Raw genomic sequence first — 14,817 nt, forward strand, 5'->3', positions numbered from 1 at the left:
CCTTGTCTCAGCGTGGTTTCCTACTTACCTTGGCCCACGAGATTCCCTTAGCAGGTCACTTAGGCCAGACGAAAACGTGGGACAGGCTTGTCTCGCACTTTCACTGGCCTCACATGAACGAAGATACCAAGGAGTTTTGCCGCTCCTGTGTCACTTGCCAAGCCAGTGGTAAGTCAGGTGGCACGACAAAGGCCCCCCTTATACCAATGCCTGTGGTGGGGGTGCCCTTTGAACGGGTGGGGATCGACATCGTCGGTCCCATGGAACCACCGACAGCATCAGGGCACAAGTTTATACTGGTGGTAGTGGATCATGCCACCAGGTATCCTGAAGCTATTCCCCTTAGGACCACTACAGCACCTGTTGTGGCAAGAGCCCTAGTTGGAGTATTCTCCAGAGTGGGCTTCCCTAAGGAGGTCGTCTCCGACAGAGGTGCAAACTTTATGTCGAGCTACTTAACTGCTATGTGGAAGGAATGTGGTGTCAACTACAAGTTCACTACACCCTATCACCCACAATGCAATGGGCTTGTTGAGAGATTCAACAGGACCCTAAAAGGGATGATTCATGGACTACCGGAAAAGCTTCGGCGTAGATGGGACGTCCTGATCCCCTGCCTCTTGTTCGCCTACAGAGAAGTCCCGCAGAAGGGGGTTGGCTACAGCCCTTTTGAACTTTTGTACGGGCATCCTGTAAGAGGACCCCTGTGTTTGGTGAAGGAAGGATGGGAGAGACCTCTCAAAAAGCCTGCAGCCAACATAGTGGACTATGTGCTCGGCCTCTGCTCGCGGATGGCTGAATACATGGAGAAGGCATCCGAAAACCTTAAGGCCAGCCAAGAACTCCAAAAAGCTTGGCATGACCAAAAGGCTGTCTTGACTGTTTACCAGCCCGGACAGAAGGTGTGGGTGTTGGAGCCAGTGGCCCCAGCAGCACTCCAGGACAAATGGTCCGGGCCCCACACCATCCTGGAGAAAAAGGGAGAGGTCACCTACCTGGTCGACCTGGGAACTCCCCGGAGCCCCCACAGGGTGCTTCATGTCAACAGGCTAAAAGCATATGTCGACAGGAAGGACATGAGTTTGCTCATGGCCCTAGATGAGGGACAGGAAGAGGAGAGTGACCCTCTCCCCGACCTGCTCTCTCAGAATCCTGACGATGGCTCGGTAGATGGTGTTGTCTTTTGTGGCAGCCTCTCCGAACATCAACAGAGCGACTGTAAACAGGTTCTTCAGTCGTTCCGACATCTGTTCTCTCTGACACCCAGTCAGACCGATTGGTGCACCCATGAGGTCGACACTGGTGACAGCTTGCCCGTAAAGAGTAAAATCTACCGGCAGCCTGATCACGTTAGAGACTGCATCAAAAGTGAAGTGCAGAAAATGTTGGAGCTGGGAGTCATTGAACCCTCGGATAGCCCTTGGGCTAGTCCCGTAGTTCTGGTGCCGAAACCTCACACCCAGGGTGGTAAGAGAGAGATGAGGTTCTGCGTAGACTACAGGGGTCTCAATGCAGTCACTAAGACTGACGCCGACCCAATACCAAGGGCAGACGAGCTTATTGATAGGCTGGCTTCGGCCAACTACTTAAGTACGTTTGACCTGACAGCTGGGTATTGGCAAATCAGGTTAGCTGAGGACGCCAAGCCTAAAACCGCATTTTCAACCCCTGGTGGGCATTATCAGTTCGTGGTGATGCCCTTTGGTCTGAAAAATGCACCTGCCACCTTCCAACGGTTGGTGAATCACGTCCTTACTGGGCTGGATGACTTCTGCGCGGCGTATCTTGACGATATCGCTGTCTTTAGCTCCACCTGGGAGGATCACCTGGTCCACCTGCGGAAGACATTGGAGGCGCTGCAAGCAGCAGGCCTCACTATCAAGGCCACCAAGTGCCAGATAGGGCAGACACAGGTTGTATACCTGGGCCACCTTGTAGGTGGAGGCCAGGTTCAGCCACTGGAGAGCAAGATACAGTCAATCAGGGACTGGGCTCCTCCAACCACCCAGACTCAGGTTCGAGCTTTCTTGGGCCTGACTGGTTACTACAGGAAGTTTGTCAGGAACTATGGTTCCATCGTGACACCATTAAATGAACTGACAAGTAAGAAAATGCCAAAAAAGGTTCAGTGGACAGCGAGCTGTCAAAAAGCATTCGATGACCTAAAGCAGGCCATGTGCACGGCGCCTATCCTCAAGAGTCCGGACTACTCCAAACCATTCATTGTCCAAACAGATGCTTCTGAGTTGGGTGTGGGAGCTGTTCTTTCTCAACTGAATTTTGATGGTCAAGACCAGCCCATTGCTTTTATAAGCAGACGGCTGACCCCTAGAGAGAAGAATTGGTCAGCTATTGAGAGGGAGGCCTTTGCTGTGGTTTGGGCCCTGAAGAAGCTGAGGCCATACTTGTTTGGCACTCACTTCAAGATTCAGACCGACCATAAGCCCCTCTTGTGGCTAAATCAGATGAAGGGTGAAAACCCCAAACTGCTTAGGTGGTCCATTTCCCTACAGGGGATGGACTTCACAGTGGAACATAGACCTGGTACTGATCATGGCAATGCCGATGGGCTCTCCAGATATTTCCACTTAGAACAAGAAGACTCACCTGGTCAAGGTTAGCTAGTTGTTCCGACGTTTGGGGGGGGGGTCATGTAGGAGAGTAGGGTCTGCAATCCCATGATCACCCAGATTTTTTGCTTTTGTTTCACTGGTTTACGACTTTCTCTGGCTGTGGGCCTGCCAATCAGACCCACAGCCTGGCTGTTCTCTTTCTAAATTACGAGATGTACCCTAGGTGCATTTACCAATTGGTACTGGGCCACCTTATTAGACCCCGTAACGCAGGGCATAGGTGTACCCAGGGCCGCCAGGGGCTGCAGCATGTATTATGCCACCCCTGGCTGGCCTCCTAAATCTGACACAACTGGCTGCATGACAGCTGGGGCAAAGTCGTGTAATCACCCTTTGCTTTAGATATAGTAGCCCTATATCTAACCCTCCAATGGACACCCGAGTTCCTATCAGTCACTCCTATGGCAGGCCTTGACAATCCTGAAGGCAGAGTGCATGGGCTCGTGTGAACTAAGCTCTGGCCCGAGCCGAGCCCGGTTGCGGCTTGCGGAATCAAGACCCAATGGCTGTTCCATGATAACGCGTACCATATCGGTAACTTCGGTGTCGCGTTATCAAGACATGTCGAGTAAGGTGTCATACGAATCGGGATGCTGCCCTCTCACCAGCTCTGGCGACGAGGTTAGCATTCCGCCCTTCTAGAGGGACACGACCCTGTACTATTTATCCATGTGAACCCCGGTTAAAGTTAACGAAAGCCTCAGCTCCACAAAATGGATGCTGCCACCACAGACACGAGTCTGACCTCCTGCTGCTGGGAGTCCTCCCAGCGAGGAGCACTTGGACAAAGGGTTTCCTGTCAAGGGCGGTGTTCGCACCGTCCCAGACAGGGTTTGTGTATTCTGGGTAGGTAGGGCTTTTGCGAGAAGGTGACTGCGGAGTGGCACCCCGGTGCTCACTACGCATCTGCCGGTTAGAACCAGTTCCAGGGGCGACAGCCCTGGCCTGGGGAAAGTCCGGCAGGGGAGAGGGGTGTAACTACCCCCCTTCCTGGTCCCACCCTTAGGGCAGGACCTAGTCATGTACCCGCCCCTTTCTTTAGGATAAAGGCCGGAGCGGGGACCCTTCCAAATTAGATCATCTTTGAATCAAGAATACTTTCTACGAAAGGACTTCAAGACTCTTCTCAAGATTTCTCCCTTGTGACTAAGGAGTAGTCACCCTGCATCAGCGGGCACCATCTAAGAACTCTGCGGTTTGCTGTAAGTCCTTCCTCAAGGAATCCGACGGCCCAGCTCGACGAGAACCGGCTTCCCTGGCACCTCTGACCTCTACCCACGTCATCAGCTCAGCTGTGACCTGTGGGTGCGACGAGACCTCGAGGGACCGGCCATCATCAGAACCTGCACGCTCTTAAAAACCAGCACGACCATCGAGGTAACTCTCTGGTGAGTGCTCTGGGGTCCGAGAAGCCCCGACCCTGAGCCGCTCCAGCACCGAAGTGCAGTCTCCCAGCATCTCCACGATCTGCGTGGGGCCCTTCTGCTCGCTGCTTAGCACGTTGTCTGGTCACTTGCCGCTGGCTTGTGCCCTTCTGTGACGACATCCGAGAATCAACACTGCCGGTCTGGTTGCTCCAGACTGGCCCTTGCTTCCATCTTTTTGAGAAGCACCCCGGACCCTCCTGGTCCACTCAAGACGCCGACAGCGACATCCGTCGTGGGACAGCTCGCACCTCCACCGTGGTCGCCGACAACGCCTCCTGGTCCGTGAGACTGCAGAGCCTAGCGTCGCCCACTCACCTGGTCGAGGTGACGGCCAACTGGTGCCTTCCTGGTACCCTCTGACTACTGGCTAGTAGTACGAACTTGGTCCCCTCTGCTTTCAGGTTTCATCAATCTCTACGAACTGTACACCACTGGTCGCCGGCCAGCAACTCCTTTTCTTCCGGCTCCTGGCTCGTCAGCGAAGACCCCGACGCCTGTAAGACTTGTGCAGCCGCAGCCCTCGTGGCTAGGTAACTCGGCATTTCGGTGCCTGCATAGCCTCCTTACTCTAGGGTCCCGAGTCCCTCGCTTCCGACTTGCCTTAACCTTTCCGTGTCCTCGGACACTTGTCTTTAAACTGTGCACTTGAAGTATTTACTAAAGAGATTTGGTTTGTGCTTAGTACCCTGTCCTCATAAAGAGTACAGGGCTGTTGTGATTCTTAATAAATATACTGTTTATTTTCATAACACTTGTGTGGTGTCCTTTCACTGGGTGTTCAAGGGGTACATGTGTGGTAAACAGCTGGCTTAACGCGCCCTCTCGAGTCTTTAGCCTTAGACTGCTCGTATCCACGCTACTAGGATAGCTGGTCTATAGGTTGACTTACAACCAAACACCATAAGGGTCGTTGGAACGATACATAGCGGTCGCTAGAATAGCAAACGTTGCATATCGGGCCAACTTCTCACAACCGGCTCCTTAGGGTTCATAGGCCCCATCGGCGGGCATCCTAGCGGCACCGTAAGAAGATATCAAAAGATTCAAAAACTTTGGTCAAAGACCGGAGTACTGCTCTTCGGATCTGCGCTAACTGGCGCGGAAAAAAGAAGAACTGATGTCAGCGCGCGGGGGCGGCGTTTATATACTCCAGCGACGTCATCACGGCGCACAACGCCAACGACGGACGCGGAGCCGCAGGGGACGCCTGCAGACGACGCCTACCGACGCGCAGGGGTACTGCTACGCAAAAGTTTCTGGATCCAGACTGACGCCTGGGGATATTCTAAGGTAAGGAATCTAATACTAACCTGTTTCTTTCAGATTGGGCTTACAAAGAGCAGTGAACAAATTTCTAGGTACATGTGTGAGAGAGGTCTGAAAATAAATATAAGTAAAACCTTCACCATGTCCTGTGCCATTAGGAAGCCCCCAAAATGTAAGATCTTTCTCTCAGGCATGAAAAAAGACATGGCGGAGACGCTCTCATATTTGGGAATTAATTTTGACAAAAGGTGGACGTGGACCTCGGCAATAGAGACAAGGAACATGATATTCACCAGATCAGTCGGGCAGTGCGATCATTTGCAAACAAATTAGGCGGACGCCCAATTCCAGTGCTCCTGGACATATTCAGAGCGAAATGTGTGTCCACTGCGACCTATGGCGCAGGCATCTGGGGTATAACCGATCATAAATTAATCCAGCTTGGAGAAAATACATTTCTTCACTACCTATTAGCTGTCCCTCGCAACACCTCGATGCTTGTTTGCCACCAGGAACTTGGTATAGTTTATGTTTCCGATCTAATTAAAATAGACCCTATTTTGCTGTGGCACAAAGTATGGTCAACAGAAGAAACAGGTCTGAATAGGGATGTGATACTGGATTGCTTAGACCAAGAGGGGGTCAACAGGATCCCCTGGTTTAGCTACGAGAAGGGATTCCTGACGGACATCAGGCACTCAGATTACTTTGATACCCCGGAGTGCCTTGTCTCAGTCCCCAGAAAGAAACTAAAGCATATATGCCAGCAGTTTCTTGAGAGTCAGCTGAGAAAAACAAGACATCAGTGATGGATCATCATTTGATACACTAAGGGCAGGGACTAGAAAAATACTTGATTAAGGTGCAAAGCTGTTTTGCGCGCATGTTACTGACTAGATTCAGGGGGGGCACTTTCTTTAGACTGATAACATTTCCGGTGCAAAATTGCTTGTCTAGGAACATGGATTTATGCCCCTGTGACAACGTGTCAAAACAGACTACTCTACATTGCACACTTTTTTGTAAATACTTTACCTTGCCAAGAAAGAGATTCTTGTTCCCACTTTTAAAACACTGGGGTTTGAGACATTGTAGGACCGCTTTGATGAAATTACAAATGTTAGAAGATGAATTAATTATGCACCTTGTCTCATCATTTTAAAAGTCTGTAATCAAATTCAGGAAAACTATGAATTAACTGTATATAATATGTAAATATCATCCAGGCTCTCCCTTTTATGATGTTTTTAAGGCTTTTTTTATAGATTTACTGTGCTTTTATGATTGCTTTCATTGGAATCAAATAAAGCTGTTTTTGACTTGACTTTTTTACTCATGTTTGGAGATTATAAATTTGAGGTATTTTAATAATGCACCAATCCTGTCACCTCTGGGGATTGTAACGACCCTGGATCCCCAAAAGACCCTAGAATAAAGTGTTTACAAAAAACATGAAGACTCCACATAGACGCTGGTTTGGTGCTGATAATGTAAACAATAAGGGCAACCTTCCCATAGCACAAATTTAATAAAAAAATGTGTTCACTCACCTAACACTGTAACACTGAAAGTGACTATCCGGATAATCTGGGTGATATGGCTCTTGAGCCAACACTGTTCCAAACCACCAGGCATCATCTATTATAGATCTGAACCGGTCAGCTGAAAAAATTACATTCACTAACATGTTGAGAAAGTAAACTTAAAAAAAAAGAAAAACACTGCACTTATTTGTAATATTACATCACTGCACCAAGCAGCGTACCTAGTTGAACATGTACCAATGATGAACAGGGTGTGAGCTTAAGCGTATAACTTAACTCAAAAAGACTACACCCAACATCTATATCTACCAGCAACCATTCACAAATTTTCTAACCACAACAGATACCATTAGTAAATCACAGGCATGACACTACATCACAGGAGACTAAGTAATGCTTATTACAGTTTATTACCTTTCATACATACTAACTAAGGACATGCTGAGGAGGAGAGCAGTGATTACTTTAGCATAATAAAGTAGCAAAAAGGCAAGGAAATAAACCTACCAGGACATATTGCAGCAAATCTGCTGTCCATTTACACTATTAAATTCTTGAATCTAAACATTGCCTCCTGAACCTAGAATGGTATAGTAGCCATCTTCACCTTGAACATAGCCACCATAATGGTGGTAAGGCTGTCGGCTATCAGATGGAAAATTTACAGTCAAGAGCAGAGCTACATGACATTTCATGGCGAGTATTATAATGCAAACATTTTTACTGTACAAACATCACCCATTACAATAGAATTCAAACTTCAATAAGCTTCAATACCAATTAGGCTTCAGGCAAAAACTACAAGTAACATGAACTAAAAGTAAACATCTTGCCTTGTTTGACATTTTGCCCTCTTTCATTGCAGTTCATCAGCCTGAGAGGAGTACCTGGACATTGTTTCTACTTCATTATACTAGCATTAGCTTAATCAAGAAGCAAAAAGTGTCCAAATACAACATCAGCACATTGCGCAGTAGTGTATAGTACTATTGCTCTGCATTATTCTTAATTTCATTTTCTCTCTTGTAAAGAATGCATTCAAACAAAGACTGTACTCCATTGTTATGCCGCTTAACAGCTTTCAAAACTTGTCTTTCGGGTTTGTGTTTTGGTACGGTGGACACAATGAAACGTAAGGCTGGTTTTGCCCTGTCCTTTCGCTTCTGCTCCAGAGGTGCCACTTTAGGACCACTTCACGCACTGCAGGGAGTCTGTTGTCTTACCACTGAGTTCCATTACTGCATCTGGTCAGACTCCACATCTGCAGGAAGAGAACATATTGCTGCATTTCACACTAATGCCTTCAAAGTTGGTAATAGTACAGCGCTATTGGCCTCTATGGAGGAAGGTAAACACCAACAACCTCATTTTTGTATCAGCATTCCTTTGCCCTACTGGTTTGTCTCTTGCACAGAAATCCTCCTGAATTACCATTAGGAGAAGAACTTGGGTGATGCCCTGATGTTTCAGCCATGTCCAGAGGCACAGTACCTCCTGACACCACCCCACCCTGCCTTGCTTGTTGCAGTACCACATGGCAGTAGTGTTGTCTGTGAACACCTGCCCTACACTTCCCGGGGCAGAGGGAAGGAATGCTTTCAGTGCAAGTCAGATCGCGCAAAGCTCCAACAGGATTATGAGGAGCCGGGACTCCTCCGGAGACCAGAGGCATCTGATCTCTGCCTCTCCCATGTGGTTACCCTATCCCAGGAGGGACGCATTCGTCACCTCTGTGCGCTCCGGTTGGGGAAGGGAGAGGGATCTGCCATGGACCCAATCGCGATTCGCGAGCCACCACTGCAGCTGATTCGCAGTGCCCTCCGAGATCAGGACATGGTCGGACAGGTTGCCCTGATGCTGTGCCCACTGGAACTTCAGGTCCCACTGCAGAGCCCGCATCCCCCACCTGGCGTGATGCACCAGCAGGATGCAGGAGGCCATAAGCCATAGGGCCATCCTGATCGAAACTCGGGATAAAGGCTGAAAGATCGGAATCCGAGCCTGAATATCGCGAACCCGCTGCTCAGGAGTCCAGAACCGCTCCGATGAAGAGGAGCTTCTGAGAGGGAATCAGGTGCGAGTTCGGCACGTTGATGGAGAAAGCCAGCAAATGCAGGAGGTCGGCTGTAGTCTGGAGGTGGGAGACTACTGTCTTGGGCGAGCTCGCCTTCAAAAACCAGTCGTCGAGATAGGGGAAGACTGGAACCCCTGAACTGCGCAGATGAGCTGCAACCACCGCAATCACTTTCGCGAAAACCCGAGGGGCACTGGTAAAGCCAAAGGGGAGCACGGTAAACTGAAAGTGCTCTGCCCTACCGTGAACCGCAGGTAACCCCGGCAGGACAGGATTATGGAAATAAACGTCCTGCAAGTCCAACGCTACCATCCAGTCTCCAGGGTCTAGAGCAGCCAGAAGCTGAGCTAAATTCAGCATCTTGAACTTCTCCTTCCGGAGAACAACCACGCACTACTTCTGGCCCAGGAACGTGCTTGATGGCCCCGTTGGTCAAGAGGGCCGTAACTTCCTCCTGCAGAAGGTGCAAGTGATCCCCCGACATGCAGTGGTACTGCAGTGGAATGGCTGGAGGGGGCGCCTCGAAGGGGAGGGAGTAGCCCCTCCGGACGATTTGCAGCACCCACCTGTCCAAAGTGATGGTACGCCAGTGGAGCAGGTGATGGCGAACTCTGCCTCCCGCTGGTGTGGAATGGGCCTGAAAGCTCAGACTAGGAAGGCTTGAAGGCAGATGCGGCGGGAGCGGATGTGGACTGACTGGCTCTCTCATCAGCCTGAGAGGAGTACCTGGACATTGTTTCTACTTCATTATACTAGCATTAGCTTAATCAAGAAGCAAAAAGTGTCCAAATACAACATCAGCACATTGCGCAGTAGTGTATAGTACTATTGCTCTGCATTATCCTTTTTTTTTTTTTTTTAATTTTTGAAAACCTTTATTGTGCAGTAGGAAAAGAACAAATACGGGCCCACAACCATCAGGCCGGCCACGATTCCATATGAGGCACGATTGCATGCAATACAGCGACACAGTAACACAATAGTACAAGTGGCAAGCATTTTTAAAGTTACACCGAAAAACGCCGTGATACCGTGTCCCAGGAGCAATGAAGGTTAATTAAAAAAAAATTTTTGTGCAGCTATAAAAGTTCGTCTTTTTTATAAAAAACAGCAGTCTAAGAAAGTAGAGTCCGTGCAAGCGCATCACGACTGGAGCAGGCAACTTTATCACATAATCTAACAACTGCGAATGCCAAATCCCCCCCAGGCAGTATGGCGGCTCAAAAATCGTGCAACAGGATTACCAAACCAAGCAACGTACTCCATGGCCACCGCCACCCACCCCCTACCAGTCCCAGTCACTGACCCAAGAGGTAAAAAGAAAAGAGAGATAACAAGAGCGAAAGGAAAAACAAGGCCCATAGAAACTGAAACCTGAAAACTAAAATCCCTACCCCCAACCCCCCACCCTACACGCATGCAGAGGCTACGGCCTACCCCCCCCCCTCCCCCAGCAGTGGGCCTGTCGCCCAATAAACCCGAAATATAGAACGAGAAAAGAAAGAAGAGATAGAAAAAGGAAACATTGTAATATCAGAGGAGGGCCATATCCAAAGTCTCCAGAACTACCCAGCCATAAGTGTACACTCCACCCCACATTTTAAGCAAAGCAATGAACATGAACACAGATTAGAACGGGGAGAGTCACCACATCTCGCATCAATACACCTTATGGAAGCGCCTCAATCCGAGTCCCCACCGGCCAATTAAGCACAAGCTGTAGAAGAAAGTCCATTAGCCCTGGCCAGTCCGCACCCGTCTCTTCATACATGGCTCTCGTAGGGCGACCGCCACAGACAGAACAAAGGAACAAAATGGCCGTGCTCAGCAGAGAAGAGATGCCCCAAAACAAAATGGACCTCTGCAAGCACAAACAAGTCCATGAGCCCGAAGAAGTGGCATTGCCGGGAGCACCCAATGTTGTAAAAGAGCATGAAGTAGTAGCGGAGCTTGCTGAGCGTAAGCAGCCAGGTGAACTAGGCGCTGCTCCTGCGGCGCCATATACAAAGGCAATGACACCACGGGGGAGATCGTAGGTTCCAGCCGGATGGGAAACAATGTAGCGTCATGAAAGCAGGCATTTATCGATCCACACACATCCACACTGCCAGGAAAGCAAACCTCCGAGCACTCGCGTGGCAACAATGTAACCCCATCCGGAGTTAGGAGAGACAAATCGGTGTGCTGAGGTAAACAAGCCGGCGGTGCTCAGCCCGCCGTGAGTGCGGCAGCCTCAAGTTTCCTTCCCAGCAGTCGGGAGCCCTCACGCAATCCGGCCATCAAATCGGCAAGTGCAGCGAGTACAGAGCCACAGGTTAAAGCAAACGGGAGCCCCATTGTCTCCACGGTCGGCGGCGCAGCGCCAGGTCCAGCAAAGTGCTCGTGTCTACTCGGTGGCAGCCAGTCCTGATCCGAGGCATCGTCCGCCATCCCCTCGACGGAGCCAGCCATCTTTGCAACCCCGCCAGGAGAGTCAAAGGGGTATGCGGTCGTAATCCACGCAGAACGGCAGGGACCCACGCTACTGGCGCAGTCCAGACCAGCAGGTAATGGGCGATCCGCAAGAGAAGTACCACCCCGGTCGACACAGGGCAAGGGCGAGCATGGAAGGGAGCTACGGTCGTCGGTAGCACGCCAACATGGGAAAAAGCACAGCGCTCCTCACCTTCAAAATCGCACAAAAGAGGCAGCAGAGAGAATTTCCAGGCGGCTGACTTGTCGACTCTGCGTGAAGGGCTGGTGAGTGCCTTAGCAGCTAGCAGCGTAGGTCAGAACGCCAGCACCGCCCCAACTCGTTCACCCCTCGTAGCTGCGGCCGCCGCCGTCCATGCCCCACTGCGTGGGTCCAGGGCTAGGAAAGGCCGTCCGAACGGCTCGGTAATAACTCCGGCCAGCAGGCAGGCAGGGACATCGGAGAAACGCCGACAGATGCAGCGCGCTGTCGCCGTCCTCCCACTGCAGTACGATGACAGGATAGAGATCAGGATATCGTCGCGGGAACAAAGGCTCGCGGAGCCGGGAGACTACACGTCCGTCTCCGCCGCCATCTTGGCTCCTCCCGCTCTGCATTATTCTTAATTTCATTTTCTCTCTTGTAAAGAATGCATTCAAACAAAGGCTGTACTCCATTGTTATGCCGCTTAACAGCTTTCAAAACTTGTCTTTCGGGTTTGTGTTTTGGTACGGTGGACACAATGAAACGTAAGGCTGGTTTTGCCCTTTCCTTTCGCTTCTGCTCCAGAGGTGCCACTTTAGGACCACTTCACACACTGCAGGGAGTCTGTTGTCTTACCACTGAGTTCCATTACTGCATCTGGTCAGACTCCACATCTGCATGAAGAGAACATATTGCTGCATTTCACACTAATGCCTTCACAGTTGGTAATAGTACAGCGCTATTGGCCTCTATGGAGGAAGGAAAACACCAACAACCTCATTTTTTTATCAGCATTCCTTTGCCCTACTGGTTTGTCTCTTGCATAGAAATCCTCCTGAATTACCATTAGGAGAAGAACTTGGCTGACGCTATCCCTCAGAACCGAAGTGACAATTATCAAAATAAGGTTGCTAAAATAAGATTTTCTTCTGGCTACATTTTGAATGGCTTCAAGAGGGGAGATTAATCTCAGGTAGGAAGAGGTGGAGGAATAATTCACTTCAAATATGTTGGATTAGGAGCTTTGAGGTAAAAAGGAAATGAAGTACTGTTGACAGTACAGCATTCTGACCCTCCAGTCATGACACTCTTAGTAATAAACTAAAAGGGTTTAACTTACCAACATGCTATCGCTCCACAGAAGAAGGTAGGAGGACAAGACTAAATGCACAAGTTACTTACCTTCGGTAACGAAATATCTGTAAGTATTAGATTCCTTACCTTAGAATATTCCCAGGTGTTGGACTGAATCCCGAAGGTTTTCGTCAGCAGTACCCCTGCGCGTCGGTAGGCGTCCTCCTGCGGATCCGCGTCAGTCGTCTGCGTCCGGAGCGCCGGATTGACGTCGCTCTTACTTACGTCGTACTTAGACGCCGCCCTCGTACGCTGACGTCAGTTCTGTACATACCTTTCCACGCCAGGAACACAGAGCCATGCAAGAAACTGACACTGGTGCCATGAAACTAGGGCCCTGACAGGGAAATGCCTTAACCCTAGATATCGGTTCGCAGAACGGGGAGGATGGATGGGGCGGTAAGGAATCTAACATTAACTAATGTTTCTTACAGATATATCGTTACCGTAGGTAACTAGTGCATCTGAAAGAGACACGTTAGTGTTAGATTCCTTACCTTGGAATAGATATCCCAGCGATACCAACCCCGGTGGTGGGTCTGCAAAACCAAGATCATACCAGGAAGTCCTGGAAAACCGAACGGCCAAAGAAGCCGTCTCTCTGGACTTGGCTGTCCAGGCAAAAGTGCTTGGCGAACAAGTTACTTACCTTCGGTAATGATATATCTGTAAGAAACATTAGTTAGTATTAGATTCCTTACCTTAGAATATCCCCAGGCGTCAGTCTGGATCCGGAAACTTTTGCGTAGCAGTACCCCTGCGCGTCGGTAGGCGTCGTCTGCAGGCGTCCCCTGCGGCTCCGCGTCCGTCGTCGGCGTCGTGCGCCGTGATGACGTCGCTGGAGTATATAGACGCCGCCTCCGCGCGCTGACGTCAGTTCTTTGTACACAGCTTTTCCGCGCCAGAACACGCAGAGCCGTGTGAGAACCAACACTGGTGCCATTTTGAAACTAGGGCCCTGAAAGGGATGTCCTTACCCCTAGGTATCAGTTCGCAGAACGGGGAGGATGGGTGGGTTCGGTAAGGAATCTAATACTAACTAATGTTTCTTACAGATATATCGTTACCGAAGGTAAGTAACTTGTTCATCTGAAAGAAACACGTTAGTATTAGATTCCTTACCTTAGAATAGATACCCCAGCAATACCAACCCCGGTGGTGGGTCTGCGAACCAATACATTCCTACACCAGAAAGTCCTGGAGGACAGAACATCCAAAGAAGCCATCCCTCCGGACTTGACTGTCCAGGCAGTAGTGCCTCGCAAAGGTGTGCAGCGAGGCCCACGTAGCCGCCTGGCAAATGTCCTGCAAGGGGACTCCCCGGCCCAGGGCAGTAGTAGCCGCCGTGGCCCGAGTGGAATGGGCCCTCAGCCCAACAGGAGGCTCCCTCCGAGCCAAAGAGTAGCACGCTTTGATGCACAAAATGACCCACCGAGAGATGGTCCGTTTATGTACCGCCCGTCCCTTCTTCGCACCCACGTAGCCAACAAACAGTTGGTCATCCACCCGGAACTGGCGTGTGCGATCCATATAAAATGAAAGCGCACGTTTTGGGTCCAGACGATGGAGCCGCTCTTCATCCTTTGAAGGATGCGGAGGCGGGAAGAAGGAGGGGAGGGTGATGGACTGCCCGATGTGAAAAGCAGAAACTACTTTGGGCAGGAAAGAAGGTCTAGTCCTTAGAACCACCTTGTCAGGATGAATGGACAGGAAAGGAGGTTGGACAGAAAGAGCCTGGAGCTCACTCACTCTCCTGGCAGAGGTGATGGCAACCAGGAAAGCCGTCTTTAAAGTCAGGAGACGGAGAGGACAAGAATGAAGGGGCTCAAAGGGAGCACACATCAAAAAGGTTAGAACCAGGTTCAAGTCCCACTGAGGCATCACAAACGGAACAGGTGGATACATGTGTGTGATGCCCTTCAAGAATCTCGTTACAATTGGGGACTTGAACAAAGAAGGCTGATCAGGAAGCCTTAGAAAGGCTGAAAGGGCCGAAAGGTAGCCCTTGATAGTGCCCAGAGCAGAGCCCTGCTGGGCAAGAGAGAGAAGAAAAAGAAGAACCTCGGAAAGAGGGGCAGAAAGA

The 14,817-nt window shown here is 50.1% G+C and overlaps 1 protein-coding gene across 1 annotated transcript in view; it reads right to left on the bottom strand.

Moving 5' to 3' along the window:
* BRWD1 (bromodomain and WD repeat domain containing 1) overlaps positions 1-14,817 on the bottom strand; it is a 2,503,800-nt gene that overhangs the window by 1,130,418 nt on the left and 1,358,565 nt on the right. The window contains exon 28 of the mRNA XM_086935423.1: positions 6,877-6,988. Coding sequence (XP_086791549.1) covers positions 6,877-6,988 — 112 coding nt within the window. The remainder of the gene's footprint in view (positions 1-6,876; positions 6,989-14,817) is intronic.

The sequence above is a fragment of the Lissotriton vulgaris genome, chromosome 8, assembly GCF_964263255.1.
Source record: "Lissotriton vulgaris chromosome 8, aLisVul1.2, whole genome shotgun sequence".
Taxonomy (NCBI): domain Eukaryota; kingdom Metazoa; phylum Chordata; class Amphibia; order Caudata; family Salamandridae; genus Lissotriton; species Lissotriton vulgaris.